The sequence below is a fragment of the Nyctereutes procyonoides genome, unplaced genomic scaffold (assembly GCF_905146905.1).
Source record: "Nyctereutes procyonoides isolate TBG_1078 unplaced genomic scaffold, NYPRO_anot_genome, whole genome shotgun sequence".
In the NCBI taxonomy this organism is placed as follows: domain Eukaryota; kingdom Metazoa; phylum Chordata; class Mammalia; order Carnivora; family Canidae; genus Nyctereutes; species Nyctereutes procyonoides.
In genome coordinates, this window is record NW_026575035.1 from 1,138,606 (window position 1) to 1,158,737 (window position 20,132).

The following is a 20,132-nucleotide window of genomic DNA, read 5'->3' on the forward strand; positions in this document are numbered from 1 at the left end:
AGGGAAATGGGGACATGTTCGTCAAAGGGCACAAACTCCCTGCTATAAGCTGAATAAGTCTTGGGGCTCTAATATAGATCATGGTGACTATAATTAAAAGTAGTATACTATCATACTTGAAAGAGTAGATCTTTAAAAAAAAAAAAGATTTTATTTATTTATTCATGAGAGGCAGAGGGAGAAGCAGGCTCCATGCAGGGAGCCTGATAGGGACTCAATCCCAAGATCCCGGGATCATGCCCTGAGCCAAAGGCAGACGGTCAACCACTGAGCCACTTACATGCTCCGCTGAGTAGATCTTAAATGTTATCACCACACACATACACACACACACACACACACACACACACTGGTAACTGTAGTAATGGAGGAGTTAACTAACCTTTCTGTTAATCATTTCACAGTATATATATATGTATCAAATTACCATGTAATATATCAATAATATCTCACCAGACCTGGGGGGAAAATTGGCAAAAAAAAAAAAAAAAAAAGTCTTAAAGGGACACACACATGCCTGTAAGTGCTAAATATCTTAACTTGTCAGTTTAAAAGGGGAGGGAGAGGTCAAATTTGAAGCTTATTTACTTCACCTTTTTGTTTTCTAGATCTCAGCCATGTATTCATCAGTAAATAAACCTGGACAGTCAGGGAATAAATCAGGACAGACCCTTAAGGCACCAGAGTCTGCCTACACCTCCATCCAAAGAGCCACTCAGAGATCCCCCTCTTCCTGTAATGATCTCTATGCTACTGTTAAAGACTTTGAGAAAACCCCAAACAGTGTCAGCACGCTTCCACCAGCAGCGAGACCCGGTGAGGAGCCTGAGCCTGATTATGAAGCAATACAAACTCTGAACAGAGAGGAAGAAAAGGCCACCCCAGAGACCAACGGCCAGCGCGGCCTTTTCCCAAAGGAGAATGACTATGAGAGCATTGGGGACTTGCAGCAAGGCAGGGATATCACCAGGCTCTAGCCGCCCAGAAGGCAACCCCAGATGGCATTCGATCAGCTGCTGGGGGCACTTCTTCTGTGGAAGACAAAGGCGGTATCAACCCCTACTTCATATGCTGCTCTAGGAATCTGAAGACAATGGAAGACGTGGGGACTGATTGCCAGGGTTGGAAACAGTGAGGTACATACCCGACGGCACCCGAGCGTGCCCCTGCTTGCCGGGGGCACTGGCACACCCAAGCACATCTCCCTTCTGCACCCTCACCCTCTGGAAAGATCCCAGCCACCAGTAGTTTTGTCCTGTGCGCAGGGGGAAAGCCAAGATGCAGGGAAGAACTGCACTCATCAAGAACCACGACTCCGCCTGCCCCGGATACTGCCATTCACAAGAGCCAGGTTTTTCGTCCTTTCTTTCCCTTTTGGTCTCCGCTCCTCACCTTTAAATGTATGGCTTTCTCCCCCCTTGAAATCTTCCAACTTCTAATGGTTCATTCCAAGAAAATTCTCCCACAAGGCCTGGCCTTTGCCTTCAACTTTGGTGTCTCAAGATGGTAAAAAAAAAAAAAAAGACTGTGGTTGCTGGTTACCATCAGCTCACCAGTCCTCTTCTGAGAATCACACCTGGAAAAAGGAGCCCTGCAGGTGGATAGGACTGGGGCTGCCCCTCGAGCTTCTTAGGGCTTTATACCTTCTGGTTTGGGCAGTCCACATCAGCAACCTCTCCCAAAGTACTTGAAGTCATTTTTAGATGCTTTATTTTATTTTTCTAGTCAAAAGGTGCCCCCCCACCCCAGTATTGGAAACTCTTCAGAGCCTTTTCAGTATTTTCAACAAATATTGTGGTACTTCTATACTTGTTTTAGCCCAGAGCCCATTCCTCTGAAACAGAGAGCCTTAATCTCTATGTTGGGACACAGACCACATATTTGGACGACAGCCATGGCGTCCGTCTCTGAAGGGCTGTGGACTTGAATGTGTATTTCTGATGATCCCTCTGCCACACCAACAGTGTGAGATTTCATAAGTTAACTTGCTACCCTAAGGTAATCTATCTAAAATCAAAATGTAAACATTTATTTTTGTTATATAAATTTATAAGATGTTTTATGTTTAACGCCTAATTTCTAGAAAGTGCCAGAAAAAAATGTATATTAACTATTTTGATTTTATGTACAATGATTTATACTCTCATTTTGAAAAAACACCATAAAGCACATAAGCTAGATAATTACACATAGTTGTTAATCTGTTTTCTAATCAAGTGTTTAAAATATTGTAGGTTTTTAAAGACTTAACTTTTCAAATGGTACTTGGAGCCCTGGTCAAAGTCATCTGGCTCACTAGAGAATAAGTGGAATGAACATAAATGAGCATTTTCAGTGATTTGTGGTGGGCAATACTGAAATATTTGAAATGGTAAAGAAAAAATAGAAGAATGAAATAAGACTAGGGATAACTGTATTATTAACCTCATGAAAGTATTATAATTCCATTAAGATTTAGTTACAGCTTTAAGAAAATTTATACTGATGGATTCTGCAATCCAGTGCTTGCAAATGCAAATTGCCTATTGAGATTCTTTTCCTCTTCATTTTACAAAAATCAGTGGCTAAAATAACTCCGATTAAGAGTTCAGCCTGGTTTGAATTTTATCATCTCTTTAGATTTTTAGAAGGCCAACATTGGGAAATTTGTTCACTTTTCCTGTGAAAAGGACCCTGCTACTACGCAGTGTGGCTATAGAAAGGGACCCTTGCCTACACTGATAGAGGAAAAAAAAAAGAGGCAATTCTTCTACTGTGATATCCTTGGGTTTTCAGGTCGAATAATCTCACAGTTTTCACCCATTGTGACAAAGGATGCGATTTGGAGGATGAAGCATCTTGAAAATGGTAGGAACCAGCTCATTGGCATGTCTCTTCCATCCCTTGCATTCATGGCTTGATCCTATGACTGCTAAGTAATAACGTTTCTGAAATTGTCAAGTGAGCTTTGTTGGGGTCAGCTGGTTGGTTGTCATTATTTTGCAGTCAGCCTAGCCTCTCCCATGAGGACCTCACGAGCCTAAGCACAATCGTCCTAGATGGTAATAATAGAATACCTTTGGGTGGGGGGAACGGTTATCGGGAAGGCGCCAAGGTCTTTGCTCTTTGAATTCACATCTTTCATAAGCACTGTTTTGCCTGGTGATTTTCATTGTTTGCTTAGTATTGAGTTTGACCCAACAATCTCTATACCGTGAGGTTCCTTTAGCACCGGGTGATCTGTGTCACATCGCATACCTACTGTTGTGCTTGCTGCAATAATGTCCTTTCCGAGCGCCTGACCACTCAAAAGTTTTCTTGTATTTCATAGTGTCTTTACTTATTGCCAGGGAAGTGGGTATGATCTCTAAAGTGTAAAATCATTTCTAGAGAGAAAAGTTCTTTATAAATTACTCATGTCATCCTGAAATTTCACTATCAGAATTTCCCCCAGAAGTTCTGAAATAAAGGCTATGCAGTATAGCCATAAAATATGCACTGAAATATCTTGATTTGAGAATCTGCGCTGAGTTGTGATTTAAAGTATCAAAAGTGTATTTTAAAAGAAACTAGAAGGCCCTCTAGTAGAGATGCTAAAAGAAAAATTAATAGCACAATCCATGAGAGTTGGGGGAGGGAGAAACAGTAAACTTTAGGAGCTGGCTCTGCTCTTTAGACCATTGGGTACTCAACTGAAGTATATTTATTGATGCATCATCATGGTTTTGACCTTACAGTACAATATTTCATAAATTGCATCACTTTTACTTTATTTGTTGAAAATCTATGCTAGTCTTTGAGTTGGACAAAAGCCTATAGCTTCTTTTAAAAAATTTCATGTTCAGCTAAATGTTAAGAGTTTAAATGTATGAAACATAATTATAAACACATTTTTACTGTTCAACTTTGACATCCATATTATGCATTGTTATAATTTAGGTTTGCGAAACTATACAAATAAAGTAAGTTTTAGGGATTTTTTTGTCTTATAAGTCAGAATTATAAACTCACCTTGCCTAAAAGTAGAATCTTTGTTTTTTAGTCAGATATTTTGAAAGTTTAGAAGAATTTTTTATGCTGCTTTTACTATTTCTCAAATGCAGTCAGCAGGAAAGTATGACCTTTGTCATACTTTTATGTGAAATGTCTGAGGACATTTTAAATTATAGAAAAAAGTAATTTTTGCAAGTATGTGGGCCACATTTTTTTTTCCGGTGCTGCACTAAGTTGCATCATTAGGTCTATTAAAGCTTTTGAAAATACTGCCGTCCTTTATGGGGAAAAGGCTAATTACTGATTTTTCTGCCCTCAAAATCCAAGAGTTAATTCCAATTGAGTGCTAACAATAGGTAGTCAGCACAGAACTAAAATTTACCTCAAGATGTCACTGTGTCTATTTCTCATATTAGATTCTCATTTTTCTAATTAAAGCATTTATTTAGCCAGTAACAAACTATGTCTGTATATGTGTGTGTGTGTGTATACACTATACATTCATATAGATTTAAATATATACATACACATATATATAAAGTTCTGGTTCTTAATTAGTGATGATACGTCCTATTATGTATTTGGAATGTCTACCCTACTAGTGTGATGACCATTGTCATAAAAGCAGAATTAAAAAAAAAAGCCAATAGTTTTCCTTTAGTAATTATAAGAAAACCCTCTTAAGTTGCCCTCATGTCATTCTTCTAATTAATAAATTCAGCTTCTAAATTGTGTCCATAATTTCTTAGCTGACAAACAGTGGTGTTTGAAGATCGTTTTCTTCTCTGGGTGGCTCATTATGTGCCCAACATGCCAGGAGGAAAGGTAAACAGGTGCCCCTCGCAGGTGCTGTTGAGAAGAGATCTGGCCCAAAAGCAAGCAGGAGCCACGCGGGCCGGGATGGAGCCGAGGCCAGGTGACCCCCTCAGCTGGTGGCAGGAGCGGTGGCCTGTCATCACATGGTTGCATTTTAGTTCATTCTCTTTGGAAGCCACAGGAGTTTAGCAGTGACATCGCGTGCCCGACAGAAGGCAGCTCGAGACAGGGACGTGGATGACCTCAGAGCTGCAGCTCGAGACTCAAGTAGGATTTTGTAAATGAGTAAATGACATTTTTTCCCCCTGGGTTCCTTGTACTAGTCGATGAGTCCCTGTGATCTAGTGATGCCATTCTTCGGAAAGTGTCGCCTCCGGCACCTGGCCAGCTTCATCTGGGCTGCTGGAAGCACAGTAGGTACGGATGGTTCTTTCCTGGAAATCTTGACAGGCTTATTGTACTGTGTAATTGGGCAAAGTTAAAGTGTAATGTAGGTGTTAATAAGTGACTGATGTGAAAAATAGGAACATGTGTCTCTAATATCAAATATGGCTTTTTGGGGGGGCAGTGAAATCTATATTCCTCGTCCTGTGGTAGTATTTTCTTGCTCTGTGTTGTACCTTTTCTTAAACACATTATTCTTGACAGTGGCATTGGACAAGTTGAACACAATAGAAAGTGCTTGACTTAAAGACATCAGTTGAGAAACCGTGATAAATTAGTCTTTGTCTGCAAGTATGAAAGTAAATTTAAAAAACCGTGGTCCAGAAGAGAACAAATATTCATAAGTAGGGTTTTTTTTTCCTACTGCTCATTTTTAAGTATGTTTACATCCGGTCTCTGAGAGCTATAAAGTCTGCATTGTTTTCCCAGGTTCTTCTTTATTTAACTAAGAAATCGTAGTTCAGATTCCTCTTGATGCCAGATGGAATGAGAAATGTTACAATTTTTGTTAAAAGGGCAATTTTTTAAGCATTCAATTTGGTAATCATGTATCTTATGTATTTAAATTAGATTTTTCTTTGTTCACCACTTATATGCTATGGGTATTTTTTTAAAAATGTATTATGCTCTGGATGTCTCAGATCACCTTATGTAATGGATTATAAAGGCTGGTAACGGTCATTCCTCAAACCTTCTGTGTATGATATTGGCAACAGTTTTAATGTTGCTACCTTTTAAATATCATGTATTATTAATGCACCTCATGTTTTCAGGGAAAGCTTGAAATCTAGCTAAACAAATAGGAATTTGCATTTCATCATTCATGCATTTTTTTCCTCATAAAAATAGTTTCTCAAAAAAGTGACATATTGTCTCTTAGGTGGTCCCGACCAGTTTCAAAGCTCTCCTCTCGCTCAAAAAATAATCCATGACAGTGGCATTTTGCCTCTTCAGTCTCAAAGTCTTTGTTGTGATCAAACCATCCAATCCACAAAAGAGTGGGAAAGTTGTTTCCAATACTGGGAATTTTTAAACCCTCAAGTCTGAAAATATCTCTTATTGGCTTCAATATCTTCAATTTTCCCCCTTCCTTACTCTAGTCCCTCTAAGGAGCAAGCCTAAAGCGTGGGGTCATGAAGCCACTATTTCTTCCAGTCTCACTTTGGTTCCTCCTGCACAGGTGACCTTCCACCACTCTGCATAGCACCACCCCTGTTCCTCTTCCCCACCGGAGCCGCTCTCTGCTATTCATAGGACATCCCAACACATCTTTTCCAACAGGGACACTATCCTCAGATCACAGATCTTGCCTGTCAGCATAGAAGCATGCCCCAACACCGTCCCACTCCCCCACCCCCCCATGAGCAAACAGCTCTGCCCAACTCACATTTTCCTGTGTCACAGGCTGCCAAGAGATAAGGCCACAGGTCCGCCTAGGGAAGCATTTGTCGTGGGCTTTGCTAAACCATGTTCATTCTTACCCACATCCTTCATGAGAATGGTGGGCACTTGGCAGCTGTGGGAGAGAATGTCAGAAAGTTCTACTGAGGACTCCAGCGCACAGTTACAGGAAAATTTGCCCCACACTCACTGGGTAAGCTCACTGCACCCCCCCACACACAATATATTGAGACTGCCTGGTGTCTCCTAAGTTCCAGGGTAGTTAAATCCTTGGAATAACCCACCAGTACTTCATTGTAAAGTAGGAGGATGCTGACTCTTTTGAGGAAAAACTCTTTCTTAAAAAATTCATCCCTTATAAAATAAGCTGAGTGTGACTTCTTTTAGCCATGGAGCCATTGTCCCCGTTCCCTCGGGAAACAGTGCCTCTGAATTGAATGTTCAAGCATCTAGCTGTGGAGTTACCAAAGAATAATTGAATAATTTGGCCATTTGTAGGCAGACTGTCTGACATTTGAAGCAAGAACCCAGATCCCTTTTAAGCACTCGCATAGGTGGATGGGTGATGCAGTGGCTCATGGTCTCACTTTCTATGCAGCTAAGGATCCAAGATGTGTTTAGTTTTTTGGTTTTTTTTTTTTTTTTAACTTCACTCTCTAAGTCATCATAGCTAATTATTTGGGTGGCTATTCTTGAGTGTAATCCCCCCCCCCAAGATAATAGAACTGGCATTTGCTCATTCTCTTCACACATTTAATTTTCAGCAGTTCACCTAGTGTACCAGTTAGGGACCCTCACTAGGACAGTTAAGGCTAAAAGAAAGACCAGTCCTGGCCCCAGAGCCTACAATCTAACTATACTATCTGGGTTTTTTTGTTTGCTAAAACCAAAAGCCAAGTCTGTCTCTGAATATTCATTTGACACATTTTTATCTATTTTTAATGTAAAACCCATAAATGAATCTGACATGATCTTCATGACTTATCCTCTAGGCCTGCTTGCCTTTATTTTATTTTGGAACTTATTTTTTGAATATAGGCTTTTCTTGTTATTTCCCAGAGCCATCCTAGAAACGATTCTGATGGGCTACTCCATGACTGCCTCCTGGTGTCCTGGAATTTTGGCAGCAGTGTTAGCAGGGCTTACCTCTTAGGGAGAAGCATCTGAAAAATGCCAGATAAGCTGAGTTTTATGTACAAGTCAACAAGCATTTGAGAAACGCTTTATGCCTCAGATTTTGACATTTAAATTTTTTTTTTCCAAGTACCAGCTACTATTTGATTTGGAGGGGTTGGCGAGCAGGACAGGGATTAGACATATAATATGAACTAAGTGGCATAGGCAAGACTTCCCACCCCTATGTCTCCATGTGCTTGTGTCTCTGGAAAATATATTGTCCCCGCTCCCTGTCTACCACTTTGAGTTGCTTAAGGAGCAAACTGTAAGTGTGTAGAAATGACAAAGCTGACCTCAAAGACATAAGTTATTTTTAGATATTTTCTTTGTAAACCCAGGAATAAGCCTGGTTTATGAATTGCATAATATGGCTACTACAGCTATAATCTGGAGGTAACTAGATACATCCTTTCAAATATGTTTCCCTTACAAACCTAACTTTGTTGTAACTGGGAAAAGAAACTCCTTGTTAAAAAAAAAAAAAATCCAACAAAAAGACTTCAGTAAAAGAATGTGGCATCAGTCTATCCTCTGTCCCACAGTGCTTGTTTCTTGCCTATAATATAGTTTTCAACAATTTTTATGGGAGAAAAAAATGCACATTTTTTTCTTGGAAAAGTGAATTGAGGTATTGAATTAAATTCTCCGAAAGGACAACTTAAAGAGAAACATGGGATTTAGAGATGAGCTCACAGCTCTGTGGTCACTGTTCCAGCATTGACTTTACTGTGTGACCTTGAACAAATGATTTAACGACTCTGTGCCTCAATTTCTCCATGTACAAAATGGGGATCATGATACCAACCATTGCCTACCTCATATGGATGTTATGGGGACAAATAAGATAATATAAATACAAATGCTTTGATCTCTGGAAGAAAGGTGCTATATAAATTAAAGTTGTGTTGTTTTTAATGATCCAATTATTATGTTAGGGTTTAAATAATAGCAATACTGTTAGCCATGTTAAGAATAAGTTTCAATTCACCACATAATTACAATTCTCTTCTGTGGCCAAATCTTGATCGTTCATCCAGTAATGGTACGTAAGGAACTGAAATGGGTATTTTTTTCTGTGTGTTTCTGCCCAATAGTATTTCTATTCTAAATGTTCCCAAAAGGCTGGAGTTTAACTTGTAATATCTTATAGTTTACATGTAATGAACCTTATTCAAGCTGTGTACAAAAATATGATTACATGTAAATAGCAGGTACATTGTAATTAAAGGCACTTATCAAATCATCTTTGTTCTTTTTAAATTGCAATAAAAGTCCATTTTATATTATAAAAGCTTGTTAAAATCCATTTGGTGTTTGGGACTGTCAAGAATGTTACCTTATGTGCCTCGGTGCATACCCAGGGTTTCGGGATTTTAGCAGTCAGTTCCCCATAGTGACAGGAAGGAGCAGGTGCCTGATGACCAGGCTGCAGAGTGTCGTGGTTAGAATTGCAAACTGCAGAAAAGGACCCAAGTTTGAGTCCCAGCTCCACGGGCACTTTGTGGGACTTACCCAGACCCATTTCCACATACAAAGTGAAGGCTAATAGTATAGAACCTACACACAGGGTTGTCTTGGGGATTAAATGAGGTTTGGGGCACGCTACCCAGCACACGCTATAAATCAATGCCAACAGGCCATCCTCACAAGCCTGGGAAATTTTTGACGATGTCTACCCAACACTGGCAGCCACTCTTGTGAAAAAATGCAACCAGAGAGCAAATAGTGCCCCAGGCTATGGGGAACCCCACTCACCTGGTGGCTGAGGGAGGCGTAACCCCAGCAGAGCAAACAGCATCCTATCAGCAACCCTGGCTGTCCCCTTCCTGACAACTGGAGACTGGCCTTTGGGCCAAAAGGTGAAGGAAGGGTTTTCTTTGGCAAGCTCTGGATTCCTTGATGTCTGTGCCCTTTAACCCTGGATATTCCCAAAGCCACACGGTGCATGTTACTAGGCCTCCCCCACATGTACAACCTGGCCCTCCTCTCTCGAGCTTTCCACTGCTCCCTCCTTCTGCTCCACCCCACCTGCACAATGCCAGACACCCTGGCCCCATTGCCCCACCTGCACAATGCCAGATACCCTGTCCCCATCACCCCACCTGCACAATGACAAATATCCTGTCCCCAATTCCCACAGGGCAGCTCTGTTCCTAAGGAACCAAGTCCTCCCTGTCACAGGTTACTGTGCCCACTGCTCCTAGGACTATTGGTGATTTAAGGAGCTTGCTGCCCAGCACAGTCTTGAGACCAAACTTTAATTCTCACTGTGGGCACTGCACACCCGTGAGAGGCTGCTGGGAGCTGGGGGATGAGGGCAGGCACAGGAGGGAACAGAGGGCATTCTGCTGCCTACACCTCATCAGCAAATGCTGGCTGTGCCTTCGCAAGGCCCCGCCTGCTTCCCTCCACCCGCCGCCCTGCCCCAGGCTCCCTCTCCACCTGGGCTTTCTTGTGGGGGGTGCAGGGCAGTGATGGCAACCTTGGAGCAAAGGCAGGCAGAGCCTGGCCATCTTAGTTTCAAGCCCCCATTTCATTTCTCACCACGTGGGGAGAATTTCCTCCCCTGGAGTTAATAGTCCCAACTCAACTCTGTGTGCAAAGGGTTGGAGCTAAAAGGGGCGCCTGGGTGGTGCAGTCAGGTAAGCTCAACTCTTGATTTCAGCCCAGGTCATGATCACAGGGTTGTGACTCTTGATTTCAGCTCAGGTCATGACCACAGGGTTGTGAGATGGAGCCCCTCCCCCCACCCCCCTCACTGGACTTATGCGCTAGGCAGGGAGTCTGCTGGAGATTCTCTTCCCCACCCATGCATGCTCGCTCACTCTCCCTCTCTTTCTCTCTACAAACAAAACAAAAAACAACAAAAAAACAAAAATTTGTTCTGAGTCCCCGGATTTCCCACCAGGGCTACCTGAGGAAATGGAAGTTCCAGAGCTCAGCAGTCTGGTAGAGTTCCCGTCACCTGTGGAATAGACTGGCCTCAGCAACTCTGTCTCAGATACGCTGCCAATTCTAGGACCAACTCATAGAACATATTTAACAAGTATTCGTTATGGGAAGTGGAGAATTCTGAGACCCTAGTTAAGGTGAGCAAGACATACTGTACCCTTTTTTGTCTTTTTTTTTAAGAGTTTATTTATTCATGGGAGACACAGAGGCAGAGGCAGACACAGGCAGAGGGAGAATGCAGGCTCCCTGCAAGGATCCCGATGTAGGACTCGATCCCAGGTCCCCAGGATCATACCCTGGGCTGAAGGGAGGCGCTCAACCACTGAGCCACCCAGGTGGCCGTTGTCATTGTTTAAAAAAAAAAAAAGATCATCGGTCCATCTATCTACTTCTATAAATACAATCTGCACTATGTTTCTTTTTATTTTTGTTAGTGACCCAGGACCTTCCTGTTCCTTTAAGGTCACCATTACAAATATTTGCTCTTATCCTAGACAATTCTTAAAATCTCAAAGCTGTCCTTTGGATGCTCTAAAGCCAACTGTCTACCAGGCATCACATGTTCCCAAGATTTCTCCATCTGTATGCCCTGATGTCATCTCAAAATGTGATCATCCTGGAGCAGAAGGCATCTTTCCCAGCTGCCTTATTCGCCCTTAGGGGCACATTTTAGCTTTGAAGTGACCCCATAGCATATAGCACAGTTTTCCGCACACAGCAAGCACAAAATAAATGTTTGATCTGACTTGAATTCTCACACTTCTCTATCAACCATAGTCCAATGAGCCTCTCTGCAAATCTAAGTTTCTGAAAAGGTGGCAGAGTGACAAAGTAGGGTGACCTCCAAGGGGGACTGGCCGAGAAAGCAGTGGCCAAAACATCTGACATGTAGATGAGCAGCATTACAAGCTAGCAGAATTATCTTCTAAAGCAGACAAGTCATTCAAAGCAAATTGCTTTAAATGCTCAGGCCCAAGATTTATTTTTTTTTAATTTTTTTTTATTTATTTACGATAGTCATACAGAGAGAGAGAGAGAGAGAGGCAGAGACACAGGCAGAGGGAGAAGCAGGCTCCATGCACCGGGAGCCTGATGTGAGATTCGATCCCGGGTCTCCAGGATCGCGTCCTGGGCCAAAGGCAGGCGCCAAACCGCTGCGCCACCCAGGGATCCCAGGCCCAAGATTTAAAAAAAAAAAAAAAAAAAAAAAGGTGCAACCTCAAAGAAAACAAGTTAAAGGGAAAACAAAAGAACCCAGGGGAAAAACCATTCTCTATGACTCACTCAGAAAATATTTACTGAGCACTTATTATGTGCCACCAGCTGCCAAAACATAGTGACAATCAAAAAACAACTCCTGCCTGGCAGGAGCTCACCTTGATGGCCTCAGCGCTTACCTTGAAATGCCCCACATACACATTTAAATTCTCCAGGTGCTCCTAACTGGATACCTTAGCCAGTTGTACCAAGTCTCTGGAGATCTGTTCCAGATGCAGGGGTCCAGAAAGGCCTCTGTGAACAGGTTACAGCTCAGATGAGAACAAAAAAAATAATAATTAAAATGTAAACTAAACTAAAATAAATAAATAAATAAAATAAAATAAAATAAAATAAAATAATAAAATAAATAAGCCAGAGAAAAAGCCTTCCAGGCACTGACCACAGCCACTGCCAAGACTCCAAGCCAAACAAACCCAGCTGTCCTCCCAGAGGTCAACATAAATCCATACAGCCTGCCAGGCCTCCTGGATTTCTCTCTCCCCCTCATTCTTGCCCTTGTCCCGCCAGTTCCCATCCTAAATTTTCTGATACCTTGAACCAAACATTCATACACTCAGCAGAATAATCCTTCTCAAAACAAGCCTGTTTTGGTCAGAAGAAAATGACAGACTACCTCATAAAATCATTATTAAGAACCTACTGTTTCTTAGGCACTATTCTAGATTCTGAGGATACAGCACTATATAAAACAGGCAAGGCCTGCTGTTCCGATGAAGCTTACCTTTCAGTGGGAGAAGAAAAGAAATGATTTAGCCAAACAAATTTCAGATCACAGATATGATGAAGAAAATAAACAAGATGGAATAAAAAAACTAAAATGGTGATGAAATAGCGCCTGGGTTTGGGGGGGGGGAGGGAGAGGGGATGATATGTTTTCTATTGGGTGGTCAGGGAAGGCCTGAATGACCTGGAGCAGCCATATAATACTTGGGGGAGGGGAACATTCCAGGAGGAGAAAAGAGCAAGAGCAAGGGGAGGTAAAGAGTCTGGTATGTTCCAGGATCACAAAGGAGGCAAGGGCGGCAACAGCACTGCAGTGGAGAGTAATGAAAAGGGATTTCTGGAAAGCAGGTGGGGGCCTGATCATCTACAGCAAAGTAGATTAAGATCAATTGTACTGTGGTTCTAGGAGCAAAGAGAAACCACTGAAAAAGTATAAACAAGGACTCAGTGACAATTCGTTTTCCATATGAAAAATAACAGGACCTTGGATTCCCAACTTACACCATAAATGAAAATCAATTTCAGGGGCACCTGGATGGCTCAGTCGGTTAAGCATCTGCCTTTGGCTTAGATCATGATCCCAGGGTCCTGGGATGGAGCCCCATGTTAGGGTCCCAGCTCAGCAGGGAGCCTGCTTCCCCTCTGCCCCTCCCCCTACATGTGTGCATGCTCTCTCTCTCTCTCTCTCTCTCTCTCTCTCTCTCAGATAAATAAATAAAATATTTTAACAAATAAATTTCAGATTGATTAGAGATAAAAACAGAGTAGTAGAAACTTGCAACTTATCACATTTAATTCTACATCCACTTCATTGTATTGGTCTATTTAATCTCCAAAACAACCCCATGAGTTAAATACCTTTAAATATTCTTATTTGCACAAATTATCAAACTAAAGCACAGGATAGTAAACGAAGTTGCCCAGCTGTTAGCGGCCAAGATGGAATCTGAATTCAGATTCTGCTGCATTGTAAGCCTGAGTTTTGTTTTGTTTTTTAAAGATGTTATTTATTTATTTGAAAGAGAGAGCGTGAGCAAGGGGGGAGAGAGAGAAGCAGGCTCCCCACTAAGCAGGGAGCCGGATGTGAGGCTCGATCCCAGGACCCTGGGATCATGACCTGAGATGCTTAACGGAGTGAGCCACCCAGGTGCCCCTAGGCCTGAGTACTTAATCATCATTGTGTTCCGGGAGATTTTATTATGGTTTAGAACCAAAGGATGTCTTGGGCAATGCACAAAAAGCACAAATCATAAATAAATATGGATATATTTGACTTCATACGTTTACACAATTTCTTTTTTTTTTTTTTTAATTTTTATTTATTTATGATAGTCACAGAGAGAGAGAGAGAGGCAGAGACACAGGCAGAGGGAGAAGCAGGCTCCATGCACCGGGAGCCCGACGTGGGATTCGATCCCGGGTCTCCAGGATCGCGCCCTGGGCCAAAGGCAAGCGCCAAACCGCTGCGCCACCCAGGGATCCCCACAATTTCTTTATAAAAATTTAAACATATGCGTCAGGGTAAGAAGCAACACGTAAGGACACTAGTATGTTTTGTTCACTGCCACAGCCTCATTCACCTCCAAGTGTGTTTGCACATAGTAGGAGCTCAGTAAACAGACGTGCAAAGGATGGATGACGGACGGGTGGAGGTTTATGTGGGGACAACGTACCAGGCTCTAGGCTATGTGCTGCCAACACACATGTGAGTCGGACAGATGTCCCTCTGTCCCCTTGGGCACCCAAACTTCTGGGTGATACAGGTGACATCTGCAGGGCCAATGGCAGACTGAGAGGCTTCAGGCTGAGCCACTTGGAGTTCGAACTAGAGGCTGCTAAGACCTGAGGCCAGAGACCAGTTTGGATGTGATAAGGGCTTGACCAGGGCAGAGGGAATAGGAAAAAGATGCTAATTCGACATAAGTAAATAGTAGAATAGAAGGGATCTAGCAACGGATAAGATGTAGGGGATTAGAGGCCCAGAGATGAAAAGGTGACTCTTGGGTTTCTGGATAGATGATAATATTGATGAACTACAAATAGAGAAGGAGAGGGAATAAAGCAGGGTAAATAAGGATTTTGGTTTGAGCTTAGACTATCCGCCTCTCCATTTCCACAAAGGTCATATAATATTCACCCATTTCCTATTGGTTTCATACTTATTCAATAATACCGCTTTGAGCTTCTTGGTGAAGGATACTATATAATATCATGTACCAAGCTAGGAGGGTAGAGGGAGGAAGGAGATGTAAACTCTCCACTTATACTGAATTGGAAAACTATGGAGTTTCCACTGGACCATGATTATCCAGACGTGAGCCAAATCGGTGGGTCCTTCCACATGGGAATTCGCTGCAAACCCATAGCTACCTTCACACACTTAGTTTACATTGACCCCAGTCCCAGTAAGTGTCACGTTATATTATGATCACAGCCAGTGCTGGACAAAAGCTCTGCAAATGCTCGAATGAAGACTAGCCTAGGGGGGCAGCCCGGGTGGCTCAGCAGTTTAGCGCCGCCTTCAGCCCAGGGCCTGATCCTGGAGACCCGGGATCGAGTCCCACGTCGGGCTCCCTGCATGGAGCCTGCTTCTCCCTCTGCCTGTGTCTCTGCTTCTCTGTCTCTCTCTCTCTCTCATGAATAAATAAATAAAATCTTTAAAAAAAGAAGAAGAAGAAGAATAGCCTAGGAACTGAACAGAGACTCAGTGAAGGAGAGCCGGCCAGCAGTTCGAGGGAAGAAAGAACGCAGGGGGAATTAAATTCTCTCTCCTGATCAGTCCAGTAACACAATTAAAATTTTTTACATTGAGGTAAAAATAATTTTCCTGCAAAAAAACAAAAAAAAAACAAAAAAAACAAAACAAAAAAACATATTCCCCACTTTCTCCTTGTATTCATTACTCATTAATTACCAGGAAGCTTTTGAAAATGACACATTTTTGGTTCCGAGATTCTTGTTGTCAATTACAATTATTATTAGCATTTTTTTCCTCCACGGTATTCAATCCCCTGATGCTTCTCACTTCATTCTTTTTCAGAACTAGTTGGATCCAGTGACCTTCAATTGTCCCCAGTGTCTTTCACTTGCTTATCATCTACATCTTGTTAAATGAGGGAGGATAAAACTAACAGATTGACTGTTTCCTTGAGAAAATGTTAAATATTCATATCCCTTGGCACCAGTGGTTTCCCACTGAGTCCTGGAATAAAGCAGCCATGTGTATTGTGGGCTCTGCTTTCACTCTGCTTTCTCAACCAAATGCCCCTCTCTTTTTGCTTTTCCGATGCCCCCCACACTCAACACCTTCCAACCACACCGTGGAGACGTCAACTGAGGTCATGCTCTCTTAAACAAAATGGTGCATGGTGGAAAGTCTAAGTTTGATCCCAAGAGATCTGTAGGGTGCCGGGAACCTTGGGCGTGCTGGGGTCTTGGTACTTGTCAAACCAAGCATCTTGCTGTCTTCTCAGCTCTTCCAACTGTTCTCCTTCCTCTTCTAGGGTGCCCCAGACCCCACTGTTAGAATGTCCTTCAAAATTGCTCACACAAAGCATTTATGGAGGTAACAGACGGTGTTGCAGGTCAAAGTTGGAACTGAACATGAAGCATCTCGAGTGAATAGTGGACCCTGACCCCCCGATGTTCTTCCTCTGAACACACTTGCCTTCCATTCTCCTCATTCTAACCCTAACCCTAACCCTTACCCTAACCCTACTGCTGTACAGGTCTGCTCTCCTCTCCCAGCTGAGTCCCAGACCTTCCCTTACATATTCTGATACCAATGAACAGCCTCCTAGACACAAAAGATCATCTACTCAGTAGCCTTAGTTAGAAGCAGTAGCTTGAAAGTTTCACTCCTTTCCTTCCACAAAACAGCCTCTGTGGAGCTGCCTATCTTGGCCTACAAAGAAGCCACATCAAAGTAAGTCCTTTAACCAACCCGCTAGATCTTTCTTCGCTTTAAACAAAAACAAAAAAACAAAAAACAAAACAACAACAAAAAAATCCAGATTTCACCACATGACCCTGGTAGTAAATATTTAAAATTCTGTTTAATTCAGATGTGTCTCTGTGTTCCTCTGGACATAGTTCTTTCCTTTCCCCTGTACCGATGACACCTGGCCAGCTGAGCCCCAGCCTCCACTCCCTCTTTCATTCGCCCACCAGATAGTAACTAATCTTTCAATGTGCCAGGCACTCCATTTCCCTCTCAAAACAATAGGCCTGGGTAGCCCGGGTGGCTCAGCGATTTAGCACTGCCTTTAGCCCAGGGCGTGATCCTGGAGTCCCAGGATGGAGTCCCACATCGGGCTCCCTGCATGGAGCCTGCTTCTCCCTCTGCCTGTGTCTCTGCCTCTCTCTGTGTGTCTCTCATGAATAAAAAAAATAAAATCTTTAAAAAAAATAAAAAAATAAAATAAAAATAAAAACAGTAGGCCTGCAGTTGAAGAGAGTGGGGGGTTTGTGTCTGCGTCCAAGTCAGTTTTGAGAAACTAAATACCATTATGTGTGTCTGGAACTGCTGATGAGGTAAGAGCTCCACCATGACCAGCTTAGTCCAGAGTCTGGGTTACCCTACCGCCTCCCCTGGAATCCTGCAGGCTTCGCAGACGGAGCCAGAAGGAATCTGAGCTCACCTGTACATCTGCCTCCTCTTGCAGATGAAGACAGGAGGCACAGGGATCCCCCTTCTGAGTTCCACTTAGTGACTCAACTGGGATGCATGCTGGCAGGGGCTGCAGGAAGAGGCCACTGGGTGGGGGGGGGGTTGCAGTGTGGGCAACGGGATGGCTACAGGCTGCTGGTGCCAAACACCAGCACTTGAATCTGAGTAGTGCCACTCATGCAGGTTCACTGGCCACTCTGCCTGCCTCGGTCTGCCCATCTGGGACATGGGACAGTGCTCACCTCATGGGATTACATGAAATCACACGGATGACAGTGCCTGACCTACTCTCACATTGAGTGTCCTTAGTTCCTTCCTTCAGAGACCCTGTCGTGTCTACACCCGGGGAAAGAAAAGGTGCCCATTATCCTTGTCCTGACTCTTAACGTCCTCTTGTGTCCCCTGCGCAGGGCCTGCAGAAGCTCCCCACACACACACACACACAAACGCACCTGACCTTGACCCCCAGGGCACGGGCCACCCAGCCTGCCCACCAGCGCCGACAGTGCTGCCAGCCACGCGTCCACGAGGGGCCCTCGGCTAACTACGAGGTCTGGCCTCGGGTCCCCGTAGCCACCTGCCACATCGCCCTCCTCGTCAGAGCCTGCGGGCCCGGGTACGACGCCAGACGCCGCACCGGAGACGCTTCCTGTCTGGCTTTAATTTATGTCTTTGTTTCACTTGAAAAGACATCTTTAGTTGTCTGATCCACACTGTGTTTTGGCTGCGGTACAAGGCTCCGGCTCCGCTGCAGCAACGGCTGCCTTCCCCTGAGCAGGAGGGAGGAGGAGGAGGAGGGAGAAGGAGGAGGAGGAGGAGGAGGAGGAAGGAGGGAGGGGAGGAGGGAGGGGACAAGCTTCCGCGCCTCGGCCTGCAGCCCACGGGCGGTCCCACGGGCTCCCGGGCTCCCCTTAAAGATTGTGTTGATTTATTCATGAGACACACAGAGAGAGAGAGAGAGGCAGAGACACAGGCAGAGGGAGAAGCAGGCTCCATGCAGGGCGCCCTATGTGGGACTCGATCCCGGGTCTCCAGGGTCACGCCCTGAGCTGAATCAGGCGGCGCTCAACCGCTGGGCCCCCCTGGCTGCCCTGATTCTGGGCTCTTGATGTGCTTAGAAATATTTTAAAAATGAACTGGGGGCAGCCCCGTTGGCAGGAGGGAGCCTGCTCCTCCCTCTGCGTGTGTGTGTGTGTGTCTTTCTCATTCTGTGTGTGTGTGTCTCATGAATAAATAAATAAAATCGGGGATCCCTGGGTGGCTCAGCAGTTTAGCGCTGCCTTGGGCCCAGGGCGTGACCTTGGAGACACGGGATCCAGTCCCGCATCGGGCTCCCTGCATGGGGCCTGCTTCTCCTTCTGCCTGTGTCTCGGCCTCTCTCTTTCTCTCTCTCTATCATGAATAAATAAATAAAATCTTTAAAATAAATAAATAAATAAATAAATAAATAAATAAATAAATAAATAAATAAATTCTTTTAAAAATAAAAAAAGAACTGGCAGGGGACAATACTGAGATACTCCCTCCGCAACGCGGAGTCACTCGGCCGATCCACGCGGGGCGCAGCTCTGATTAAACAGCGCTGGCGATGAGGAGAAAGAGCTCGTGGGCGCTTCGGGAAGACAGGCCAGGCCGAGCCACTAGGGCAGTCCTGGAAACGGCGGGGAGCGGGACACTGCCCAGTGCCCAGGGCGGAATGATCAGTTCCGGACACAAGGCCACCACCTGGCAAGCATTCAATAAATACTGGTAAAATAAAATAAAATTAAAATTAAATAAAATTAAAATAGAATTAAAATAAAATAATAAAATAGAAAAATATAAAATAAAGTGAAATGAAATAAAAATATAAAATAAATATATAAAATGAAATAAAAAATAAAAATATAAAATAAAATGAAATGAAATAAGTGAAATGAAATAAAAATATAAGAATAAAAATATAAAATAAAATACTGTGTGGAGATTCCTCAAAGAGTTTAAAATAGATCTGCCCTAGACCCAGCAATTGCACTGCTGGGGATTTACACCAAAGATACAGATGCAGTGAAACACGGGAACACCTGCACCCCGATGTTTAGAGCAGCAATGTACACAATAGCCAGACTGTGGAAGGAGCCTCGGTGTCCATCGAAAAATGAATGGATAAAGAAGATGTGGTCTATGTATATAATGGAATATTCCTCAGCCATTAGAAACGACAAATACCCACCATTTGCTTCAACGTGGATGGAACTGGAGGGTATTATGCTGAGTGAAGTAAGTCAATCGGAGAAGGACAAACATTATATGGTCTCATTCATTTGGGGAATATAAAAATTAGTGAAAGGGAATAAAGGGAAAGGAGAGAAAATGAGTAAAAATATCAGTGAGGGTGACAAAACATGAGAGATACCTAACTCTGGGAAACAAACAAGGGGTAGTGGAAGGGGAGGTGGGTGGGGGGTTGGGGTGACTGGGTGATGGGCACTGAGGGGGGCACTTGATGGGATGAGCACTGGGTGTTATGCTAAATGTTGGAAAATTGAACTCCGATAAAAAAAAATTAAAAAATATATAAAATAAAATAAAAATATAAAATAAAATAAAATTTAAAAATGGATGGATGGATGGACATGGCCTTGTCACGTTTAGCCATCTTTGTTTGTGATCCCACCTTGTAAAGACTCTTTAAAACTCGAGCTAGATTCCTCGCCCC

General features: G+C 43.3%; 1 protein-coding gene across 3 annotated transcripts in view; it reads left to right on the forward strand.

The window, feature by feature from the left end:
- Positions 1–9,100, forward strand: part of PAG1 (phosphoprotein membrane anchor with glycosphingolipid microdomains 1) — a 60,857-nt gene extending 51,757 nt beyond the window's left edge. For all 3 annotated transcript variants that reach the window (XM_055318235.1, XM_055318236.1, XM_055318233.1), the window contains exon 7: positions 609–9,100. In XM_055318235.1, the coding sequence (XP_055174210.1) occupies positions 609–977 (369 nt within the window). In that variant the 3' untranslated portion in view covers positions 978–9,100. The remainder of the gene's footprint in view (positions 1–608) is intronic.
- The last annotated feature ends 11,032 nt before the right edge of the window (positions 9,101–20,132 follow it).